A 23,416-nucleotide genomic window follows, 5' to 3' on the forward strand; every position below is an offset into this window, starting at 1 on the left:
GTGTTATAAATTGGAACACGTAAAATATTTGAATTTCCGACATTTGAGCGGACAACTTAACAAAGGCCGCCTCGACACGTGTGTGCAGCCCTGGATCTGTTATCATTTATCGACGTCCATTTTCGAACTAAGCGACGCGCCTTTTTTTGTTCGTTCGCACTAACTGTAAAAGGACGAAGCGAAATGGACAGAAGCGGTGGAAGCCAGGGAAATGGCAGCTACATGGACCAGAACTCGCTGGGCATTCTGAACATGGATAATCTAAAGGGTAAGCAGGCGGGGCACGCCGGAAATCTTCCCAAGCAGCAAGTAATCCGGATTCCTTGCAGTCTTTGGCGACTTGTCCAGCTTCAGCAAAAGTGCAAGGAGGAGCGGCGCTGGTCGGGACTCCTCCGCCGTCCACGAGCGGCTCCGAGAAGAGCGACTGCGTGCGCTGGAGACACTGGAAAAACCCCGACCATCGCGTCCCAGCCAAGCAAAGAGCACTGCCCCCCAGATACGCTCAACTACAAACATCTCGGAGCTGGTGACGGACGAAACCATTGATCTAAACAGCAGCGGCTCCTTCGCTTTGGTCACGCCCGCCACCAAGGGCACTAACATCTCTTTTGAGCCTGCGGAGATCACCGGCAGATCCACACTCTGTCAGGCTGGAAAACAGCGCCGCAGGGAGAAGCCATCCCTGTCTGTGGCCGAAATCCTAAAGTCCTCCTTCGTTGAGAAGGCTCGCCTGTTGGAGAAGAAGCTGCAGGATGCCAGCCAGGTGGAGACCAGCTATCACTTATCACGAGCCAACTCCAGCAGCCTCACAGATTCGTTCAACTGCTCACGCAGCTTACCGCGCACTGCAGACATGAGTGATCTAAGTCTTAACGGCGGTGGGGGATTCTCCTTCGGCTCTGCCTCGTTGGCGGCGGAAGGTCAGGATGAGAGTTTCGCTCCCGCCGAGCTAATGCAGTCCAAACTGGTGCTGGGTGAAATCTCCTGGGCGCAGGAGTTTACAGCCATGCCGACGGCCACGTTGAGCACTCAGGCGATGCAGAAGATCGCCGCACCGCCGCCATCATCCGAAATAGAAACCTCGGTGTCCAAGTATGCAACAAAATATAGTCTTCAAAATACAATTCTGAATTTAATAATAATTCAAACTTTCCGTTCTCAGTTCTGTCTTGGCTGGAGATCCAGACTTCTCGCTGGGCAACTACTTCCAGACACGATCGGAAAATATATGGAATATTGTGAGCAACGGCAGCCCGGCTCGCTCCCGATCCACTCAACCGCTATTGGAGCCACAAACTAACGCGACCCTGGATTCAGTTGGCGAAAAGACTCCGCAGCCAGACAACAAAACCTACACCAAGGCGGATGCCATGACTGGCTCAAATCTCGGACGCAATCTCATGCGAAAAATGCAGCAGGATCGGATTCAGACGGCGCTGAAAGCCAACAATGGTGTGACCGTGAAAGAGACCAAGCGTCCGCCATCGAGCTCCGAGATCCTAAGTCTCTCCGCAATCGACAAGGCGCTTAGGGACATAGATCTAAACTCGGATACATCCACTGTAGAGGTTGTCAACCACCTGTGGGAGCATGGTCGTGGCATTAATTATGATGGAGAAAACAAGGAGAACCAGAGCAGCAACTCCCAAGCGGAGCGCACTTTATGCGGCTCCAACAAGCTTACGGACACTATGAGTTTCACGGACTCTGTGCTAAACTCCACGGATTTCCGTCATTTGCAGCAGAGCATCTCGCGCAAGCCGCTCAGTCCGCTGGCGGACCAGCCGCAAATTACCATTAGCCGTGCGGACACCGATCCCGTGGAGACGGAGGCCGAGGCTGACATCGATGAATGGCCCTCGACGCCGGTGAAGGAGCCTAACCGCAGAGTGCGACGTACTAAGGTTTCGCCAAGATCTGCAAGTCCGTCCAGTAGCGACGGAATACGTCCACTAACCTGCACCGAGGATGAAAACGAGGACGAGGACAAGACGCCAGTGAACAAGAAGAGGGTATCGATCTCCACAGTGGGAATGATTCCGCGCAAACCCTCATCCTTAAGCAGCACTCGCTTGGATGGATGCGACGTGGCTGTGGCCTCTTCCACAGAACGTGATTTTGGCATTTCACCGAACCTCGCCAAAAACCTATCACCCTTGTCCTCCCCGAGAAGCTGTCTCTCGTCGCCGCTGCTGGACAGCACAACTAGTTCCGACCGCAGGCAGCTCATGAGTGGAGTAGCACGCAAGGCGAACTCCTCGCCCGCGGGAAGTGAGGCCAGTTCCACCAGCGGATTCGCAGCAAGCGGAAGACGTGGGCTAGGATCCAGTTCTATTACAGTACCGCGCAGTATTTCGCGCTGCTCGAACTCCAGTGAGTTCAGTCATCGTGATGGGAAGCTGCTCCCCTTGAAGGTGACCCACACGACCCTCTGTTGGGGCAGCACAAAGCTGCGGACAGATGTCCGTAAGTCCATGCAGGTGAAAAACACGGCGGACAAACGCCTCGTCATTCGGCTTGGCATCCAGGGACCCGGTTTCCAGCTGGTTGACTCCGGTAGCAGCACCATCACACTGCAAGCCATGGAATGTCGGTCGGTGGTGATTAACTTCTGTCCCACTGTCTGTGGAGCGGCCATCGGAGCCTTGTCTTTTTATGCACCGGCAGGAGCGCATAATAGCAGCCAGCCGGGCCTGGAGATCCCGTTGTACGGCTACGGCGGCAGTGCGTCAATCACCATACAGGGTCTGCTAAAAGGACCGGTAGGCGCCAGTTTCCTTACCATCGGTGATGTATGTGAGTTATCCGCTGGTCCTCTTACTGCGAGTCTCAAGTTTCACAACAAGGGCCCTCTCACCGCTTTTGTGGGTATCTCAGTGGACTCCACCGTGCTCATGAAACTGCGCCTAAGCGAGGCCTTTGAGGTGCGTCCAAGCCGCCTGATATTGCCCCCAAATAGCGAGCGCTGCGTGCAGATACTTTTCCGACCGAATCGCGAGGACTTGAAGAACATACTTAAGAAGACTGCGCCGGTGCTCACCCTGGCCAATATGCGGATTTTCTGCGGAGACGAGCCCAACAGACAGCGTATGCGCAGCTTGGTCCAAAGGATGAGCAGTCGACAGCGGGAGAAGCTCACATCGCCGATGCTGGACAGCATTTGGGGCCAATTCCCGGATGAGCAGCCAGTACGCAACATTGGCCAGCTCAACGAACCACCCGAGTTCATTCTGGACTTGGTCACCGTAGTGCGGATTATTGATGTTGCGCTTACCCTCAATCGGGATTTTGATGAATCGTCGGAGAGCTCACTAATGTTTCTGCCGGATGCCGATGAAACTGTGTTATTCCGGACCATATGTATGGCCAATTCGCCGACGCCAACGCAGAGCAACCTATTGGAACCTGTGGATGAGCTATTGGAGGCGGACACCACCACTTTGATGCCCGTCGAGCGGAATTGGTCTGTGCAGCCCGCTTCGCTGGAATTCGGAGCCGGCGGATCCCCACTGGCCACTTTGTCCGTAACTAACAGCTTCTGCTCCAGGCAGCTCATCGAGGTCACCTGCACGGTCCCGGATCTGGTGCGAATCAGCCCCAGCGAGTGCTACGTTTCTCCGGATGGCGGCCAGGCTGAGATCGATGTGCGCCTGCTCCGCTCTCCAAGGCGGGATTTGCTCGAAAAGGAGCCGGTCATCGTGGTCTCTATGGAGAACGAGCGCATTAATGTGCCGCTTAGTTTTAAGTTTTAAAATTGGTTTACTTGTGCCTGCTAAATGCGTTTCCCATATGTTTGTGTTTCAGTAGTTAAAACAAAAATCGCATTGTATTCTCGTGTACTTATGAAAGGAATCTGTGTTTGTAGAGTATTGTTAGGAAAACGCATATCTCTAAAGTAAAAATATTCGCTTGTTCTTAAAACCTTCATCTTGATTGAATAAAAACTAAATAAGTATATGATTCATTTTCAATATTTAAATTTGTAACGGGTGTTTTTTTTAAGTTGATTATGTTCAAGATGGCGATTTAACAGTTCAGTGATTTATTCTCAGTTTGGTTTGGCAATTCGTCATGAATAGACTCACGCCTGAACAACGCTTGCAAATAGTGCAATTTTATTTCGAAAATAATGGTTCTGTGCGGAATACGTATCGCGCACTACGTCCATTTTATCGTCGACAAAATCGTCCATCAGAGCAGTTAATTCGATTAACCATGGACCGTTTTCGCACCGCGTTTACTCTTATTGATAACTCGCATCCCCAGAGACGCCGTACGGTGCGTACAGAAGAAGCTATTGCTGCTGTAGAGCGTAGCATTGAGGAAGACCCGAATGAGTCCATCCGCCATCGAGCACAGGAATTGGATCTGTGTCCATCCACTTTATTGAAGATTTTGCGGAAGGATCTTGGTTTGCGTGCTTACAAAATCCAACTCGTGCAAGAATTGAAACCAAACGATCATCAAGCAAGGCGTAGATTCGTCGAATGGGCCCAAAACGAGATTGCTGTTGTTCCCGATTTTCATAAGCGAATTTTGTTTAGCGATGAAGCGCACTTCTGGTTGAATGGCTACGTCAACAAACAAAACTGCCGCATTTTGAGTGAAGCTAATCCTCAAGTGTATGTCGAAACACCGTTACATCCAGAAAAACTGACTGTTTGGTGCGCTGTATGGGCTGGTGGAATCATTGGTCCGTACTTCTTCAAAAACGATGATGGCCAGAACGTTACAGTCAATGGTGATCGGTATAGAGCCATGATTACTAACTTTTTCATTCCTGAATTGAACGACCATAATGTCCAGGAGCTGTGGTTCCAACAAGACGGCGCAACGTGTCACACAGCTCGTGCCACAATCGATTTATTGAAAGACACGTTTGGTGACCGCCTAATTTCACGTTTTGGACCTGTGAATTGGCCTCCAAGATCTTGTGATTTAACACCGCTAGACTACTTTTTGTGGGGCTATGTAAAGTCATTGGTCTATGCGGATAAGCCACAAACGCTAAACCATTTGGAAGACAACATTCGCCGTGTATATATGTTGCTCTCAAATATTCAAAAAGTAACGTTTATGTAGGGATAGGTCGTCGAAAAGTGAGTGGGCGGGCACACTTGGTGCAAGCCGAATACGGTCACACCGAGAAAAGTGCATTATTTCATTCCCATCATTTTCCGATGAAAATGGACGCCGACAGCAGTTGTGGATCTGATCATCGAGGTACCCACTATATAGTATATCCGATCTGATCAGAATCTGATCAAGTGCCATCTTTTTGTTGTTTTTTTTCTAGTGTCATATTGTGTGAAATGTGAAATGGATGAAAATGGACGCTGGACGAGCAGACAGACAAAGAAGCTTGGACAATGGGACTTTTAACTGCGCATTATGGATTCCACCTCCGAAGATGCGCCAAGCACGATGGCTTGGATGGACTGACTAACCCCTCTCTTTTCATGTAGATTCCCGTGGCACCAGCTCGCGATCCCGGCGAGAAAGAGAACACCATGGGCGAAGAAGCGAGAGGGACAGCAAAAAGAAGGAGCACAAGGTTCCCTATTTTGCGGACGAGGTTCGGGAACAGGATCGGGTGAGAAGGCTGCGCCAAAGATCGCCCAGATCCTCTAGACGCACTCGCTCCAGATCCAAGTCTTCCGACAGAAGGCATCGCCATCGCTCTAGGAGCCGCAATCGCAGCCGAAGTCGCAGCAGTGAACGGAGACACCGCCAAAGGAGTCCGCATCGGTATAATCCACAGCCAAAGATCATCAACTACTATTTGCAAGTACCACCCCAGGATTTCTACGTTAGTAGTTTTATTACGATACGAGACATTAATAAGCTATTTATAAATATAATTTAAACCCATTTGCAGGGGATGTCTGCCATGCAGCAAAGATATGGATACCAACGGCTACCACATCCTCCGCCGTTTCCACCTGCCCCCTACAGATTTCGCCAGCGACAGCCGTTCATGGGAGCTCCGCGGTTTGGCTACAGAAACGCGTGGCGCCCCCCATATTAAACAGACGCCATTCGTCATAATTACAAATTTATTTACATTCGTGTGTTTTGTACATTAAAATAATAAATACATATATATTTCAAACTAAAGGAGGAGAACATAAAATATTGCAAACGGAGAACGTTGATTAAATCATGAGCAAATGCAGCAAAGACGGCGGCAACAAAAGGGGCACACGAGTTAGGAAGAGGAAGTTATTTAATACTAGGAGGGATAACCATATACTTACGACTTTATACATGCACATTTACACATACACTCATGGTTTCGGGGACTAACACTAGCGACTCTCCTAATTACGATATATACGCTTTGTCAATAAATTATAAAAATAGATCATTTGTTGTGGCATTATACTAAAACAGTGGTTAGAGCTCGACCCGTGGACGAAACTGCAGCCGCAGCGGCGGATCCCGGAAGCGCCAGCGCGTCACGTAGACGAACTTCAGCGTGTGATCCTTGCCGAGCAGCTCCTCGTTGCACAGAATGTCGATCTGAAAGATAAGATGTGTGTGTGGTTAGCACTTAGTATGCGCGTACAAGTAAATAAACCCTGACGGGCTTAGCTTTCACTTCAGAAGTTATTGTTGTGGAAGCTAAATAGCTTACCTCTCTGTACTTTTCAATGCCGTTGAGGATCTTCTTGGCCACCAGCTTTTTGAGGTGCGTTATCGTCGCCTGCGAGCTGCAGCGAATGAAGCGCCTCTGCAGGTTCTTGAAGTTATTGCTAATGCACTCCAGGCACACGTTCACTTGCTCGTCCAGGCGATGGAAGTCGGACTCGGCGTGGGCGTCCATCACCTTCTCGTTGTCATCCTCGTGGTTCTGCGTGATGTCCTTGGGGCACGGCATGTTCCTGCTCTTGTAGAAGTCCCGCTCCCGGCGCGATTCATCTGGAATGGTTCGTGTTGGAGGTAAGAGTGAGAAGAAGAAACGAAAACACACGCTCGAACCAACCTTCTTGCAGTTTCGGCACCAGTTTGTACACAATGTCCTGCATGGTGCGATCGAAGCTGATGTATTGCAGGGGATGGGACTGGTGGATGATGTTGTCGCAGGTGGGGCAGGTCTTCTTCTCCTCCAGGTGCTTTACCAGGCAACTCTTGCAAACTGTAAGGGCAGCAACACTGGCGTTATTGGGCAGGTGGTGTTCCATGCCGGACCAACTCACATGTGTGCAGACACTCCGTCACCGTGGTGGCATCGATGAAGTAGCCCCCGCAGATCTTGCACGTGATGTGCGGATTGATCGTCTTCAACTTCACACGCCGCTCCATGCTGGCCCCCTGATAGTTTGCGGAACTACGTTACTATAGCCTATATATCCCTATTTTGCTGCGGACCGATGGCTTGCCCTGCTGCGGATTTTCCGATCTCCCACTCCCGCGCGGAAAACGCTCAAAACGGCGGACGCGCTCGCTTCCGATTAAAGGGAATGCTCGCGCACGGTTGAACAGGCACTCGGCATTGTGGCCAGCGGTTTTTGGTCGCGATTTGTTTCCTTTTTGGTTGTAATTTGAAACAAATAAAATAGAAATCACGACTAAATAAATTGTGTGTACGTGTGAGTTAGGGATGGGCGATAGTTGCGTACCTGTTACTAGGTGCGATTATTTCGCCGCGACAAGTCACAGCTTTGGCGGCTTGTCACGAGCAGTAGCGGCTTTACTAATATTATAGTTGAGGTTTCAAGAAAATAGTAGGTGTCATACCGCTAATGCTAAATAATATGAGTCAAGTATACAAATTCCTTACTCTTTTTACAGTTTCTGGCAGCCGATTTCCGATATATTTATAAATACCGCTCATTCTAAACCAGTGATTTTTCACACTTTAAGTCGCAACTATCGTGACCCAATGCATGCATGTGTGGGTGAATTGTGTCACCGTATCGATATCGTGACTTTGTTCACCGTGCCGGCCCGGTGGCAACTATCGTATGTGTGGGGGTGGCACCAGTCCGGCAAGCCCATTTGCTGAATTCGGGTCGGTCACACTGCTCTATTTGAAAAGCTGACTTAATTTTTTAGTTTTTATCATTCCCCCAAAAAACAATGTACCAAAAAATATTACCTATCTTATGCTTAATAGGGATTTAAAAATTGTAACCCTTTTTGAACAAAACAAAATTGAAATTTATAAAATGTTGGGCAAACTAGCTTACATATTTTTATGTTCGAGAACAACATGCATAAAAATTTGTTTTTAGAAGCTAAACAAAATAGATTTAATGAAGATAACTATTATTTCTTCATTTAATTTCGTCATTTTTAAATAATCGTCCAAAAATTAAATGGAGCCAAATCAATTCAAAATATATCTCATATGAATTTTCAAACTGCAGCAAATTAACCAATCTGAAAGCAGACATACGTATGTGCAGGGGATTTATTTGTCTTCATTTAGTTTGCTAGTTTTGACAATTTTGGATCGCTGTGTTGGATTGCCTATTTCAGTATGTACTCGGCGTATTGCGGCTCATATTTGTCGATGTAGTACTGGACAAACCGGCACTTGATAACAATGAATTGCCCGTTGAGCAGTGCGTAGTCCAGTGCCGCCTTGGCCAGTAGCTTCCCAATGCCATGTCCGCCCAACTCCTTCGGGACGTTGGTGCTCCTGATGGTCATCACCCCGTCCCTGATGGTGTACCGCAATTCAGCTCGGATCTCATTAATGTCGGTGTAGAATCGGTCTCTTGTATGCCGGATAACAATATGGGTGCCATAACTTCTTTCCTGCGAATGTAGGTTTGGAACCTTTAAAATGTGGCCAGTTAGGGTGTGATTACGTGTGGGTATGGAGTAGATTTTCGAGCACAAGGAATACGCCCTTCGACCACTGTGCAGAATCAGAATTGGAAGCAATTTGGAAAACATTTCCTAATTTTTGAGAGTAGTTTCAGGAATTAAGGGCCAAATAATCATACTTCACATCATTTCGAGTGACCAGCTTGAATTATTATATTCGAGCTGTAAATAGTTCACACTAGTTCATAAAAAATTATTTAAATTAAATATATATTTCTTAAAAATATCTACAGCTCTTCCTGAGCTATTCCTTTAAAATGTCGTGGAATTATTTGACTCCCTGGCGAACGTGGAAATTGCGAAAGTCTTAAAGTTGTAGAGATTTACATGAAATCATATGTTATAATTTGTAACGTTTTTTTATTTTTTTTGTTAAAAGTATAATGTTTTATATGTGTTATATTTTAATACGAGTATCTGTAGGTAGGGATTTTTAAACCTTGGTTTCTCAATTGTTCTTTGGAAGAGTTCGTAGTAACTCCCCTGTTTGGTTGCAGCCAAATCTGCATATTCCTTCTCCTGGTCGTCTCGCATAATTCATCTCCTGGTCCTCTGGCATAATTTTTTTTTTCGGCCGATACCAAAATGATTTTGATCCAATTTGTTTACTCCTTACGAGTAGTGTGACCGTACTCGCGCTTACTTATTTGCCAGCAGCTATCAGTTATCAGCTGTTGCTGTGGTATTGTTTTTGTTGTGTGGGTTCCTGGAGGCGTAGTTTTCTGTTTCTGATCATTACTCATAAAAATGGCGCTGGTGGATCACGATTCCTGGGACATCGAGTACGAGGGCTGCGAGCGACTGCGCCATCAGCTGCTGGTGTACCTCAACCAGCGTCAGCAGCTCAATCAGAAGGCGAGCTCGTACGTCCAACTGACCAGCAGCATACAGACCGGAATAGAGCAGCTGGCCAAGGACGTAAAGCACCTAAAGGTGGTGCTGGACAACGCCATCACCTGGGAGACGAGCCCCGAGGAGGAGTTGCAGCAGCGGCGCATCGACTGGGACAGACTCACCTCGCAGCTGCGAGAGATCCGTGAGAAGTTCGCAAACAGCACCCGCTCCAATGTCCTGACGGCATCCGGTTCTGCTTGGCAGGATCAGGATCTCTTGCCGGGTCAAAGCCATCCCTCGCGGAACACCGCATTGGATGTGGAGGCCCTGAAGCAGAGAAAGACCGAGATGCTGGCGCAACAGAACGAAGGACTCGAGGTGCTATCAGCCACATTGTCCAGACAGCGCCAACTGGCCACACAGTTGGGTAACGAGGTGGAGGACCAGAACAGTGGGTGTGCCCAAATCCCTTCGCTGCCAATGCTAATCCCTTTCTACTTGCAGATATCCTTGACAACTTGGCTAACGCCATGGACCGCGTGGAAACGGGTGTGCAGCGGGAAACACAGAGCATTGGACAGGTCAACCGGCGAGACAGCACCTGGGGCTATTGGCTCGTCATCATTGCCTTGTTTGTCGCCATCATCGTCGTGGTCTTCGTCTAGTTGCTACGAACCATTCCATTTGTTTTATTGGCTTATAGTGTGACCTGCGTGGAATGTCTATCTATCGTTAACCCAAAGTTTGATTATTTATGTACACACCAATTAAAGTAGGATTTATAAGTAGTTACGTTCGCGGATCGTTCCCCTTGATCAGGTTTATTTAGTCGTTACATTACGGTTAACAGATGTACAGGTGTTTATATACTTAAGCCAAATCGGAGGCGAAGGGCACGTTCGCCAGGTTGCCGATAGCACCGACGGCCAGCTTGGAGCTGCCCACCTTCTTGGCCGCCTCCTGGACCTGCGACTGCGAGATGCCATCGATGGCGCTGAGCAGGGCGTCTGCCTCCAGCACGTTCCGGGTGAGCGCCGCCTGGCGACCGATCTCTTTAATCAGACCACCGTCCGACGAGTACCGGGAGATAATGCGCGCCTTCAACAGAGCCTTGCCTCGGGCCACATCCTTCTCCGACACCGAAGCAGACTTCAGGCCACGCACCAGGAACTCTACGGTCTTGCCAATGTCCTTGGAGTCGGCGGAGACCACGAAACCGAAAAGTCCGGCGTCCGAGTAGCTGGCGTTCACAGCCTTGACAGAGGCACCGACGCCGCCGGCGCAGTTGACAGCCTCGCCAAAGAGTCCAGCAGAAGTGCCGCGCTTGGTGGCGGCCTTTGCGCCGAGCGTCTGCTCCAGAATGGCGAAGGCCAACGCTTCCTTGTGGTTCGATGCGGCACCACCCTGTCCAGCAATGGCGACGACCGCACGGTGGCCAGAAGTGTCCTTACGGGCATCTCCACCATACCAGTTAGCGGAGGCAGCCTTGCCGCCGCCGCTGGGGAACTGCAGGGTCTGTGCGAAGCCTGCCAGGGTGTTGTTGTCGATTCCCACGCCCACAACAGCGGCACGGCCGGCGGCGAAGGTCTGGGCCACGTAGTGCAGCAGGCTCTCGGAGGACAGCTTGCCCAGCTGGAAGCGGGGCGAGTAGATCGAGTTTCCCAGGCCGTTGCGGAAGGCAGCCTTGTGAACAAGCTCAATGGCGCGTTGCTGTAAAGGATATGGAGTTATTCAAAGTTATTTGGATGTGTGATTTCCTAGGAGCTAAAACTTTGCTAGAGCAATGATGATTGCATGGGCCGCTTTAGAATCTCGATTGTGGGCTTACCTCCGTGGAGACGGCGTTCAGCTGGTTGACCACTGTTTTGGCATTGTCGACCAACTCCCAGGGCTTGAAGGCTGGCTGCAGCAGGTCCTGCAGGTAGCGCAGTCCGGTCTCGGCGTTGTCTGCTGTGGTGGTCACCGTGTAGCCGACGACCTCGCGATCGCCCCATGTGGTCAGGGTACCGCCCACCTGCTGGATGTTGCGGGCGATGGCGAAGGCGGACGAATTCTGGGTGCTCAGCCCTCCGGCCAAACGGAGCAGGTGCGAGGCTCCCTGGGTGTCGTATGCCTCGTTTCGGGATCCGGCTCTGCAATGGATTCAGGTAAGGATACTCCAAGCTATTGGATACTGCTCCGTGGACTCACCCCAGCACCAAAGACACGCGCGAAACGGGAAGAGTGGCATCGGCGGTGGCCACCACTAGTTTGTTCTCCAGTACCTTGACGTTCACGGCGGACAGGTCTCCGACGGGGCGCGGGCAGGTGGCGTAGCCTCGTTTCTGCCGGAAAACGGTATGGAATTGTAATAATTCTTGTTACATTCGACATTGTTTAGATGGCAACTTCGGGTGTTTTACGTAACACGAGCCTTCCGTTGGGAAGATTCGCTGCCGTAACTATTTGTTGGTTAAGTCGAGACTTACGGCGATGGCGCGCAGGAGCGACGTCTTGCTAGCGTTACAAGCCATGGCGTGGATTATGCTATAATTTCTTCTATTTGCTTTTTAAGCAATTCTTTACAAATAATCGCAGAGCGAAAATTTTTACGGTCGTTCGCGCTAGTGTGGCCGTCGCACAGGTTTCAACTAAGACCTATTTCAAGGCTCTCAAAAACGGTCACACTGGGTAACAGCTGTGACTTTAGAGCAAGTCACGGGATTTTCGAAATATCGTGATCTAGAAGTGGGAAAAATAATTTGACAATTGGACAAATTTATTAAATGCTTTTTTGGCAGTTACATTAACACAGAAACATGTATAAAATAGTTGGCTGTGAAACGTTGGTTTCAAACTGCTAGGCTTGCAAAAATAAAATACTACTGGCTTAGGAGTTTAAGCTTTAATTTCTGTTTGTTTTCAATATAGTTACATATTATTATAAAAACTGTGGTATCCAGCGTGTTAGAACTGTTTTCTTAACATTACTCTGTCGATCATTAAAGGCTGCTGTAGACTTAAACTATCATCTCGAGGTCGCGGGCGTAGCTGAGCACTTGCTCGGCCAGTTCCTCGGAGGGCAGGAGCTCCTTGGGCTTGACGCTACGGTCCGTAAAGCTGTAGTCGCCGCTAGCCTCTAGTTTCCATTGGCGCTTCTCGCCGAAGGCCTTGATCTCGTCGGGAACGCGCAGGTTGAGCCGCTTGGCGGCATCCTTGGCGGAGATCTTGTCGTAGGACTTCTCAATGCAGGCACCAATCTCATCGCGAACCGTTTCAATCAGCAGATCCATAAAGTAGCTATACACCTCGACGGGCACCGTCGACTTGGCCTGGAAGATCTTGTTGTAACGTCCCTCCATGATATACTGCTCAAGGGACAAGATAGGCCGAATGAACTGGTTGTGCTGGATGACGTCCACGGAGAGCAGCTCCAGTTCCGTGTGGAAGTCGGAGACCCGGTTGCCGGACAAGAGGTAGAGCAGATTCAGCCCGAGCAGTTTATACTTGCTTTCCGATTCGCCAATAATCTTGGCGTAGTCATAGTAGTAGCACTTCAACTGCGCCATGTAGCGCTCGAAGGCAAGCAGGTCCTTGCTGAGCACGCTGTGCTCGACGGCCACCTCAAGCACGCTCCTGGCCAGGATCAGTTGCTTCTTGGAGCTCTGGGCGTCGTTTCCGTCCGTCGGCAGGAAGGCCAGCTTCACGAGCGCTACTTTCAGTTGATCCAGCAGCTGTCCGCACTTAACGGTGTTTGGTGGCCGCTTCGCCCACTCGGCGATCAGTTCCTTGTAAAGCGCTTCCACGTTGGCCATTCTTTAGATCGTTATTTTCAAGCTAAAATGTTTTCTGCAGACCTCCAAGATGATTTTCGCTTTTTTTTAGAGATGGCAATTGTAGTCGGGTCGTTATAGCGGTGGGGGCTATCGAATCTTTATCGATTATTAAGATATCGATGGGCTGGAAAATTTAAATTAATTTATCCTTTATGTAAATAATTAACTTTTGAGACGAATTTTGTTAATATCCTTGTGGGTTTTTGGGCTGTTGCGCAGCTGCTTATTCGTGAAATAACTTTTAGAGCACTTAGTGCATGGGAACGGCCGCTTTGCTGTGTGGCTCCTCAAGTGAACTCGAAGCCTTTTTACATTGGGAGCACTTGAAGAGGCGTTTGCCTGTGTGGATTATCAAATGCCTCTTAAGATTGGCAGGCAGTGTGAAATTCGAAGAGCAGTGGGGGCTCTGGAACAACGGACGTTTTTCTTTGTGTATGGCAAAATGTCCTGAAAGATGTGATGAACGGTTAATCTTTTGTGTGAGCTCGCAACTGCTGCTTAAGTGCTGAATTTATCCAAAAACTCTTTAGGCAATGAGGGCATGGATGCAGTCTATCATTGGCACGTCCTCTATTTTCCGATCCATTTCCATCCGATACTTAATTGTCACAGTTTTCGTCTGTTACCTCGACCTTGAAAACGTGGCTATTGGATTGATGTCTAAGAATGGAAAACCGTCTTAAAGGAGTTTCTCGTGTTTTACTATAAGTTGGTTCTTCGTCCAAGCTCGAATCCCCATTATCGGAATACGATAGTTCGCGCACCTGGGATTCCTCCAACAATTGACGGTAGAATTGGTAACTTCCCTGGTAGGTTTTCCTAAATCAGTGAATTCGGAAATCATTGAAGCAATCGAAACTTCATTTGGGTGCTTAACTGCAAAAATATTGAACACGTCTTCACAATGCTCAATAAGAAAATATTTCAGATTAACGGAATTCCCAAAACAAGTTTATACATTATAGCTCTTCCATCTAATACGTTGTCCATCTCTAAGCGATAGTTGCATTTTGGTCAGTGCTGTGAAATGCGGGTGATTAGCCCGCGCTTTCCAACACACTGCAAATTCGCATAAAAAGTCAAAGCTTGATTCTTCCTTTGAAAACGTGATAGGATTGACAGCAAAGATGTCCGATGAGGCCAACACCGCGGTGTGGGATGATTCCCTGTTGGTGAAGACGTACGACGAGTCGGTGGGATTGGCCCGCGAAGCTCTGGCCCGCCGTTTGGCAGATTCCACCAACAAACGCGAGGAGGAGAACGCCGCTGCCGACGAAGAAGCTGTCGAGGATTCGGCCACTGGTGCGGCCGCCAGCCCGGAACCGGTGTCCTTCAAGGTGGGTGACTACGCCAGGGCCACCTACGTGGATGGTTTGGACTATGAGGGCGCAGTGGTGTCTATTAACGAGGAGAAGGGCACCTGCGTTATTCGCTATTTGGGCTATGAGAACGAGCAGGAGGTGTTGCTCCTGGACCTCCTGCCGTCTTGGGGCAAGCGGGTGCGTCGCGAGCAGTTCCTCGTCGCCAAGAAGGAGGAGGACGAGCAGCCAAGCCGCTCCAAGTCATCCGCTGTCGCTTGTGGTCATCCAAAGACTCCTAAATCTTCCGGAAGGAGCAGGATCTCTGGGGGACTGGTTATGCCGCCCATGCCACCAGTACCGCCCATGATTGTCGGACAAGGCGACGGTGCCGAGCAGGATTTCGTGGCCATGCTCACCGCCTGGTACATGTCCGGCTATTATACGGGCCTCTACCAGGGAAAGAAAGAAGCCAGCACCAGCACTAGCGCCAAGAAGAAGACACCCAAGAAGTAATTCCATCTCATCTCATCACATCTTTTCTAAAGACTTGTAGATATTAAGCGAACAAACCAATTAAATATTGTTATGTTAAAGAGTCAATGTCCATATGGTGGGATCTTGTTTCAATAGCTAAATGGAAAAAATGCCGAGGCAGGCAGAAATTTTGGTTGATATTTCATATGGCCACTTAAGAAAGTCAGTTCTGTGACACATTTCGTGGCGGGCGGTTGAGTTCTCGGAAAATTTGTACGGAATTTTCCTACCCTTCGATAGAATACTTTAGTTTTAGCTGGCTATATACAAATTAGTAATCGAAAAAATCTCGATCTATTGATTAGTCTGTTGTTCACTTCCGTAGATTTCCTGCCAAAGATATCTTTTTATATTATATTATATAATATAGAGATTATCTTTTAAAACTTTCTAAGAACGTATCTGTTTTATAATTATTTCCTTAATATATGTTATAATGATTAAAATTGAGATATAGAGAAGAAAAGAGTATACAGTATTCCATTTTTCCAAATCAACAAACGGACCTTAAATAAAGTTTTAGATCTTTTTACCGTCCGTTTTCAACACTGTCATATGCATCCTTTATTTTGCAGGGTTACGATTTGAAGTAAAAGTGGTAAATTCTTCTCGTTTGCAATGCCGAACCAGATTAGAGTCCTGGACTTTGGCGATGGATCGGTGCCCATCCAGCTGGACTATCCGGACCCGACGGTCTTCAGCGACTGCAGTAGCTACGGCGATCGAGTTCCGGGTACCCATTGGATCGAGATCGCAGTGCATCATAAGGGCCGCCTAGTATACTCACCAAATCCGGAGCAGATAATCCTGGATGCCTTGTACCAGGCGGTAGACGGGGCGGAGTTCTTTCCGGTGTTCTACCAGGTGGATTTCACATTCCTCAACCATTCGACACATGGAATTTAAACTTCATAAATCTTGCCTGATTTTCAGCGTGGAAAGAGCGCGGATACCCTGCTGGCCAGGAACTGCAAGGCGGCCATTGATAATCTCTTCAAACAGCGGCTGTCCATCAATCTGGAAAGAGGCGCCTCCATTCCTATCAGTATTCAACTAGGCGTGGCCCAGTACCGACGAGACCAAATAACTCCAACGCTCCACATCGCAAGGGTAGTCACCAGACTGATGAAACAATTGATTCAAAGAGACGGTGTGGATGGACTACTTAATCTGGACAATTTTGGAGGTCATCCGGAGTTCAAAAACATTGTGGTTAGCCTGGCCAATCCGAGTATCCTGATGAACGTGTGTCAGGTGATAGTCCACAACGACTCTGAATTCTTACGGCTGAACGGAGTTATATTGTCTAACAACCGCATTCGGGATGTACGACCGCTGATGCTACTCGCCAATGTGGACTACGCCCTGCTCGACTTAAGGGGCAACAAGGTGAGTTGACTCCTCCCGGTTTAAATAGATCCTGTATAAATTTTCTTGTCCAGATCAAGTCGGCCGAGCGCTTGTGTCGCGCGCTGGAACAATTCCGGGCCAGAGAACTGCTACTGGAGAACAATCCCATTGTAAAGACATCCAACTTTCCGGGAAGCATTAGATCGCTTGAGAATAACTTCCAGTTGGTGGTGAGTGCAGAACAGGTCGTCTTCCTATTGCAAAGTCACCAAATTCCTGATTTTAAACTGCTTCACAGGATGGAAAGCCTTTTAACATGCTGCACAAGTCCGTTTCGCCTCTGGATGTGGAGATCGATTTGGAAATAGATGGAGCGCGGCTTGATTCAAATAACAAGTGGAAGTTGCCCGAGTTTGAGTACAGCCAGCATTGGCATGCCTTTATGGTGGGTTTACCTAGGAATCCCTAGGTACTACATATTTGCATCCCATGGTGTGAAAGTAAAAGCGAAAAATCTCCAGATATGTTTCTTTTACTATCCTCCAACAATTATTATCGTGCAAGTCAACTTACACATATGAATAATTTTAGATACCCGATCCCATTAAAGAATTTAACCAGGAGGTGTTCTTTGACTATTTCTTTATTAGTCTCGATCCGACCCTGAGCAACTTTTATCCCTGCTATTATAAGGTGAGTCTGCCAATTTGATTCCTATCAGTTTTTTGCTAACAACATATTATATTGCGTGATCCAGTACATTAACACGGAGCACGTTTTCCTCGTGCGTAACTGCTTTGATCAAATCGCACATTTGGTAAACAATTGCAACCTAGAGATGACTATTCCGAACGACAATCGGATTTTTCGCTACTACCTACGTATGAATGTGAGCACCTTTAAGCAGCATCACGTCGATCCGGAGGAGTGCATACAGAAGGCTGTGTCACAATGTTATGTGGCACAAAACCGAATGCTAAATCTCGAACGATTTCAGTACAAAGAATGTCTGAAGGACGTGGTGGTGTCTCTAAGCTCGTCAAAGATTTTGACTTACGTACTGTCGGTAGCATCGCGAAAGTTCATGACTACCTGTTCAGAGATCCGCTTGTGCCACAACAAGATCCTTTTTCTGGATGGAGCCCACGTCCTTGGCATGATGGGTTGCTTGCGAGCGGTAGATCTCAGCCACAACTGGGTCCAGGATCTGGCATTCATCAACAGTCTTGGAAACTTGCCTCTTAAGTCCCTGGTACTTCACGGAAATAAACTCTGCCGCAACTACAAACTTCCCAGCGAGTATGTCAAGGCCGTGAAGGAGGTTTTTCCACAGTTGACCACCTTGGATGGCGTGGACCTGCAGACGAATCCCGGCCAGTCTGTGCAGAAAAACTTTCTTTGCGATACAGGTGCCTACGAGTTGGTGGGTGGCTTTCTTAAAAACTATCTCCGGGAGTTCGAAAACGATGAGCTTCGTCATAATCTGTACAAGTATTACTCCGAAGACTCGCTCTTTACTCTAACATGCAACTACAGCGTGGTTCAAAATCACCAGACTCCCAAGATATTGCAGCGTATATCTAAATACAACAAGCACGCACGAAATCTTCGCAACAAGGATTATTCCAAAGCAAGCGATGGCGTGTTCTTTGGCTCTTCTGACATCGTGGAGATCTTGTTGCAACTGCCACGGGTCACCCACGACTTTCACTCCCTGCAGACGGATGTAATGCACTACGATGGGAATATGGCGGTTATCTATGTGACTGGTTTGTTGCGGGACGAGCCACCTAGCACGAGAACCGGACACGGAATCAGATCTGATATTGGTGGTGTCCTTCTGGGCTTTAGCCGGCAGTTTGTGGTCAAGTTCGGTGGAGCGAACTTCGTAAGTTATGAAAATACTAGCAATGTGATGATAAAACATGAATTATTTTTGTAATATTCTAGGGCTTGGGTAAGAGAGCTCGTCGTCTAAAGATCGCCAACGAACGTCTACACATAATGAATCCATCGAAAACTTTAATGCGAACCGCCTTCAGTGTGAATTATCCTGATTTAAGTGAACGTCATGTCGAAGAGGACTCCCTAGATGTGAAGGATCACAAACTGCTACTGTTTCAAGAGGTAACTGGACTCATTTCCACTTGGGTCACAGCGATTGTGGAGGAAGCCGATTGGGATTTTGAGCGAGCCCTTAAGTTGTTCATTCAGAAGAACGCGGATCACGAGATCCCAGACTTAGCCTTCGCTTAGGATACATCCAACTAAAGCTTGATAGAAAATATTGATCACTGACCAAAGTATATCCAAAAATAGTTGTAGTCAATCGATTAAGAATTTCCACTAAAGCTAATAATGACAATTTAAACTCACAATTACAAACCATTGTTGTATTACTTTATTTTAGTTCCTGTTGCTTTAGGAAGTTAAAAGAATCGAACGGAATGAAAATAATTGCCATACGAATCGCTAACCCATTCTTGATGTCTTAAATTTTGGTTAAATAAGTGGTGCTTTCATGTTATTTGTGTTTACGCTTCATACATCAGCAATATTGCTGGAAACTTTTGTCTTACTGGTTTTTCGTTACCTCTGTTTCATCCTTTGTTATAAATACTGAACCTATGTTGCGAATTCGACATCCCAATAAAACTACTTTAGATTACCATTAAAATGTAAGATGGCCGAAAACATTTATTTGATAATTAAGAATTAATCACTTGCAAAGAGAAGTCTCTTTTCTACACACGTACGGGAGCTGTATACCCTGGACTTTGAATCCGTAGCTGCGGAGGAATGGGGATTGGGCAGTGGGAAATAAACATCGAGAAAATGCCATCGCTTAAATATTTAAATATTTTGTAGACTAGAAAATGTTTCTAAATACATTAAGCATATGTTTTTGTATAATATGTATAATGCATTAGTAAACGCACAGTTCAAGACCCTTACACGATAAATTACAAAGGAGAAAAGTCCGACTAAGCTCTAAGAATTTATATTATTTAATGTGTGTCTGCTCAATGGATTTAGCTGAATGGTAATGATGGTTCATGCAAATATTCAGTATGACTGATTGTGTGTAAAAAAGATTGAAAGAAATTCGAGTGTTTTCCATGCTTTTCATGTCTTGGTTTTAATTCCATAACTTAGATCAAGTTTCAAAACAAACTCTAATGCCAAAATGAACGAATAACACTACTCCAAGCCATGAGCGCGTTAATATCAGATAAGTCTTTTGCGTTTCACGTCCGTCTTCGTTTCCGTTTCCGGGTTGTGTGCATCTCGTGTGTGATTGTATGTGTTTTGGGTAATTACAATGGTTAATTTATCAGTTAAGGGATTGGCAAGTGGCCAGCGCTTCGAATTCCGCTAACCCCTTGGCTTGGACAAAAAACTGCAAAATTGGCGCTCATAGTGGTGATTAGTTAGATCTTCGGTTTTGTATGCTTCTGTGTTCGCTGCGTCTGCAGCTGCTGCTGTATGACCCGATTTGATTTGGTTCTCCAGCCTCCCGATAATGCTTCATTTGCGTCTGCCGCTTACAGTGCTCCAGCCTCCAGAATCCGGGTGTTGATGGTTCTGTTGCCGGGCGCTGCGTGCTGAGGTGGTCGTGTGAGGAGCACCACTGGCGGCCGACGCGGCAGCATCGTCTCACTTCTTACCGGGAGGCGCTATTGGTTGGCCGCGCTCCTTGCCGCGCAGCTTTATGCCCAGAACGCGTTCCATTTTTCCCAGAATCAAGTTGTTAGGAATTCCGCGACCGGCCTCGTAGTCGGTTACCACTTGCTGCTTTTCGCAAATTTTCTAAAACAGATGAAGCTCGAGTTAATAAGAAAATATCTGAACTTATTGAAAGTTAGGTCACAAAATTAATTGTAAATATCTAATCTTAAGAGGTTATAAAAGACTGGCCGAGGTGAAAGCTACCTTCCAGTGTATTTTGTATAAATTAGAGATTTTACAAATATTTGGTGGAAGTCTAATGATTGAAAAAAAGACTAAAAACAACTAAGGTATACAGAGAAAGCGATGAAGTGCAAGCTGGTTCTCTTTAGTTTGGATATTGGATATTCTTTATCTACAATGCAATGTAATAGGTGCAATATTTCACTTTAAATCTCATGGTTTCATGGTTTTTTCAAAATGATTATTGAACCTACAGTTGCCAGGTCCTTTTGGCTGAGGCCCTTGCCCTGGCGTCCCTGCTGGATGAGCTTGCCCACATCGAGGGGGATCTTGTCGTGGCGCAGCTCCTCGGTCTCGCGGTCCAGTTTGGCAGTGTTCTTGGTGGTCACATGCTGCTTGTTGGTGCCAGCACCATCTGTACGAGAGGGTTAGATTGGGTCATTACTAGAGGGGATCTCTCACAGGCAGCGTGAAATGTTTGCTTGCGATTGTGAAATCGACGGAACGACGACACAAATAGCAAATGAATTGCCACGCAATGCAGCAGGAGGCGATTCTAGGTTAGACGACAGTGGTGTGGTCGCAAAAGGGGGTCACTCATCAATGGAGCAGGAGGTGTTTGGCCGGCACTTACACTTCTGTTGGGTATCCACGGCGACTCCCTGGCGGCGCGCCTGGTTGACCGCCGATTCCGTCTTTAGAGTCGACGATTTGGGTGCCTTCTTCCGCAGAACAGTTACAGAGTCCCAGTCCGACATCTTTTTCGTCGGTTTGTTGTGGACGCGGATAAATGAAAAGTAATGAGTAATAACTGCCGAACTAATCGCCTCGTTGACTCGCTGCGTCCGATGGAACTTACATTGGCTGCTTTGCTTTGCTTTTGCTCTGCTTTTATTAGTAATTAAAACTACGAAATTCCAGAACTATCTTTAATTCAGTGTTACCAGATGGTTAAACGCCACTCCGCCCGCGAATGTAGTCGACTAACGCTGATTTTGTACTAAAAAATCCTATTTGCCGCATTAGTTCAACAGCGCAATTCAAAGTCCTGCAATTTTGCATAGGATCAATGATCCTTAAAAATATCTCTGAAATTGTTTTGCTTTGTTTTTGTGTATAATTTTATTCCCTTCCTTACACTAATGAGCCGGGGCTACTTAGGTGCCAAGAAATAAAAAAAACAAATTAATCGGAATTAATGGGATAAGTCATGGAAAAATAAACATTTGTGGTTTGTTTATATTTTGCATTGCCATTAATGGCAACCAATTGACAACTTTGCCTATCGTAACTCGATATCAGCAAAAACAGCTGTTCTCCTGCAGCCGCGCAATGACGTCTATCGATAGTTTTACAGGTAATATTTAAAAAGTTTTCGATTTTTGAGTTTTCATACATCTCCATCTCCATCTCCATCTTTTCTTACACTATTATGAAGAAATTTTAGCATTTTGTAAGTGATTTTTAAAATAAAAGAATATTTTATACATTCATTCGAATCAAGACAAAAATCTTTACTTTACAAGGGAGTAGAGGGTGCTATATATAGTAGTTATCAGAAAAACTCGTAAAGTGTAATGTTTATTAGGGAAAAAGTCATATATACATAAATTTAAACAAAGGGTACGTTTCGTTACGTATTTTAAACAAATTTTTGTTATATATGAGAACATTCGAATATAACTTAAATTATTACCTTAAATTTCAAATAAGCTAAATAGCAGTCAATATGATTAATGCAAGGCTCTTGAAATCAAAATCATTAATTTTTGTTGAATTTCAATCAATCAATTTAATATTTAATCAATCAAAAGTGGCCTTACTCCTTAAGAGCTTTTATCAAAGTTTCCACTAACAAATGCAACAATAAATTACCAGACTTGGGGGCGACTTGGAGTACTTTTTACGAGGTTTAAAGGGCTTTTCAAAAGTTTAAAGAAATGCCCTGGGCTTGGGACGCAAGTAAGTCCTTGACTAACGTCATAGTTACGCATTCGGCTTTTAAGTGTCAATAATGGATCGGTGCCACTTGAGAATGTCATCAGCCTGTAATCTCCAGGCAGTAATCTCCACAGAAAGACAGATAATTCGAGTTCTGCGCCAATTACTTATCTGCCGAGAGGAGAAGTCCGCTGATATTTCAAGTGAAATCTATACTAAGGATCTACGGTAGAGTTCCTTGTAGGTTTTGTTGTTATCAGGCAAGTGTGATTAGTGCCGCCAAAGCAGTAAACTTGAACGTCTGAATCTGAATCGATGGAGGTGGACTTTGGGGCGCGCTATTGTTAGTTTAATCGACGCTATACTTTAATTACTTTCCATCAATCTATAATTTTTCTTTAAAACCAAATTTCAACTGCGACTATTAACGATTAAAATAAAATAAATTCAAAGCACTTACAAGCTTAATTATGAGATCAGCAATAAATAAATTATGTTATAAATTATCACGTTTAGATAAGCTCACAAAAACTGTTTTGGAATAACGATAACGCAGAAAATCGCATTTAGCGAGTTATGCCCTTAATCAGTTTAACTGAGATTATATACATGTTACATAGTTTGTGTTACTTCTGGTTATTCAGATATATAGATATTGATTTATAATATAAAAATGAATAGATGAATATAAAATGATGGAATAAAAACCTAGAATTATTATAGGGTTGTTAAACATGATCTTTATAAATATTATGAGTATAAAATACTTAAAGTAACTCAGATTTCCTAATATTTTTCATATATGTATGTAGACTTTAATATTTGTAGACATTAAGAATATGTTGCTATATATACAAAGTGAGATTATATTATATTATTTAGGTCTCTGAT

General features: G+C 46.2%; 10 protein-coding genes across 11 annotated transcripts; 5 read left to right on the plus strand and 5 right to left on the minus strand.

Annotated features, from left to right (window-relative positions):
• Nucleotides 1-111: 111 nt before the first annotated feature.
• Nucleotides 112-3,962, plus strand: LOC120449865. Its single transcript, XM_039632525.2, has 3 exons — nucleotides 112-268; nucleotides 330-1,092; nucleotides 1,163-3,962. Exons 1-3 carry the CDS (start codon nucleotides 184-186, stop codon nucleotides 3,750-3,752), a joined length of 3,438 nt encoding a protein of 1,145 aa, XP_039488459.1. The 5' UTR covers nucleotides 112-183; the 3' UTR covers nucleotides 3,753-3,962.
• A 1,147-nt stretch (nucleotides 3,963-5,109) lies between these two features.
• LOC120449354 (female-specific protein transformer) lies at nucleotides 5,110-6,117 on the plus strand. Of its 2 annotated transcripts, XM_039631765.1 has the most exons (3): nucleotides 5,110-5,223; nucleotides 5,466-5,809; nucleotides 5,879-6,117. In XM_039631765.1, the coding sequence occupies exons 1-3, from the start codon at nucleotides 5,181-5,183 to the stop codon at nucleotides 6,026-6,028; spliced, it is 537 nt and encodes a 178-aa protein (XP_039487699.1). In that variant the 5' UTR covers nucleotides 5,110-5,180; the 3' UTR covers nucleotides 6,029-6,117. The 2 variants fall into 2 exon arrangements, with proteins under 2 accessions (XP_039487699.1, XP_039487700.1); XM_039631766.1 differs by lacking the exon at nucleotides 5,879-6,117 and having other exon boundaries at nucleotides 5,130-5,223; nucleotides 5,297-5,608.
• LOC120449353 (polycomb group RING finger protein 3) lies at nucleotides 6,039-7,609 on the minus strand. Its single transcript, XM_039631763.2, has 4 exons — nucleotides 7,200-7,609; nucleotides 6,986-7,138; nucleotides 6,638-6,921; nucleotides 6,039-6,522 (listed from the first exon to the last, which is right to left on the minus strand). Exons 1-4 carry the CDS (start codon nucleotides 7,303-7,305, stop codon nucleotides 6,397-6,399), a joined length of 669 nt encoding a protein of 222 aa, XP_039487697.1. The 5' UTR covers nucleotides 7,306-7,609; the 3' UTR covers nucleotides 6,039-6,396.
• Nucleotides 7,610-8,398: 789 nt separating this feature from the next.
• LOC120448444 lies at nucleotides 8,399-8,970 on the minus strand. The gene has a single exon (XM_039630458.2). The coding sequence runs from the start codon at nucleotides 8,905-8,907 to the stop codon at nucleotides 8,476-8,478; it is 432 nt and encodes a 143-aa protein (XP_039486392.2). The 5' UTR covers nucleotides 8,908-8,970; the 3' UTR covers nucleotides 8,399-8,475.
• A 539-nt stretch (nucleotides 8,971-9,509) lies between these two features.
• LOC120448282 (syntaxin-8) lies at nucleotides 9,510-10,460 on the plus strand. The gene is made up of 2 exons (XM_039630211.2): nucleotides 9,510-10,123; nucleotides 10,177-10,460. Exons 1-2 carry the CDS (start codon nucleotides 9,586-9,588, stop codon nucleotides 10,335-10,337), a joined length of 699 nt encoding a protein of 232 aa, XP_039486145.1. The 5' UTR covers nucleotides 9,510-9,585; the 3' UTR covers nucleotides 10,338-10,460.
• A 1-nt stretch (nucleotide 10,461) lies between these two features.
• On the minus strand, nucleotides 10,462-12,305 carry LOC120448280 (cytochrome b-c1 complex subunit 2, mitochondrial). The gene is made up of 4 exons (XM_039630209.2): nucleotides 12,141-12,305; nucleotides 11,863-11,996; nucleotides 11,501-11,804; nucleotides 10,462-11,382 (listed from the first exon to the last, which is right to left on the minus strand). Exons 1-4 carry the CDS (start codon nucleotides 12,183-12,185, stop codon nucleotides 10,543-10,545), a joined length of 1,323 nt encoding a protein of 440 aa, XP_039486143.1. The 5' UTR covers nucleotides 12,186-12,305; the 3' UTR covers nucleotides 10,462-10,542.
• A 236-nt stretch (nucleotides 12,306-12,541) lies between these two features.
• Nucleotides 12,542-13,552, minus strand: LOC120448281 (26S proteasome non-ATPase regulatory subunit 8). The gene has a single exon (XM_039630210.2). It carries the CDS (start codon nucleotides 13,464-13,466, stop codon nucleotides 12,672-12,674), a length of 795 nt encoding a protein of 264 aa, XP_039486144.1. The 5' UTR covers nucleotides 13,467-13,552; the 3' UTR covers nucleotides 12,542-12,671.
• Nucleotides 13,553-14,493: 941 nt separating this feature from the next.
• Nucleotides 14,494-15,388, plus strand: LOC120448109 (survival motor neuron protein). The gene has a single exon (XM_039629912.1). The coding sequence runs from the start codon at nucleotides 14,615-14,617 to the stop codon at nucleotides 15,299-15,301; it is 687 nt and encodes a 228-aa protein (XP_039485846.1). The 5' UTR covers nucleotides 14,494-14,614; the 3' UTR covers nucleotides 15,302-15,388.
• Nucleotides 15,389-15,497: 109 nt separating this feature from the next.
• Nucleotides 15,498-19,057, plus strand: LOC120448108 (nuclear RNA export factor 2). The gene is made up of 8 exons (XM_039629911.2): nucleotides 15,498-15,535; nucleotides 15,898-16,186; nucleotides 16,256-16,711; nucleotides 16,765-16,902; nucleotides 16,971-17,117; nucleotides 17,264-17,365; nucleotides 17,430-18,560; nucleotides 18,623-19,057. The coding sequence occupies exons 2-8, from the start codon at nucleotides 15,941-15,943 to the stop codon at nucleotides 18,926-18,928; spliced, it is 2,526 nt and encodes an 841-aa protein (XP_039485845.2). The 5' UTR covers nucleotides 15,498-15,535; nucleotides 15,898-15,940; the 3' UTR covers nucleotides 18,929-19,057.
• Nucleotides 19,058-20,200: 1,143 nt separating this feature from the next.
• Nucleotides 20,201-21,728, minus strand: LOC120448110 (endothelial differentiation-related factor 1 homolog). Its single transcript, XM_039629913.1, is given in 4 exon segments — nucleotides 20,201-20,482; nucleotides 20,839-20,999; nucleotides 21,219-21,342; nucleotides 21,444-21,728. Coding segments are annotated over 3 exon segments (567 nt in total). The 5' UTR covers nucleotides 21,444-21,728.
• Nucleotides 21,729-23,416: the final 1,688 nt, after the last annotated feature.

This window comes from Drosophila santomea, chromosome 3L (genome assembly GCF_016746245.2).
Source record: "Drosophila santomea strain STO CAGO 1482 chromosome 3L, Prin_Dsan_1.1, whole genome shotgun sequence".
Taxonomy (NCBI): Eukaryota; Metazoa; Arthropoda; class Insecta; order Diptera; family Drosophilidae; genus Drosophila; species Drosophila santomea.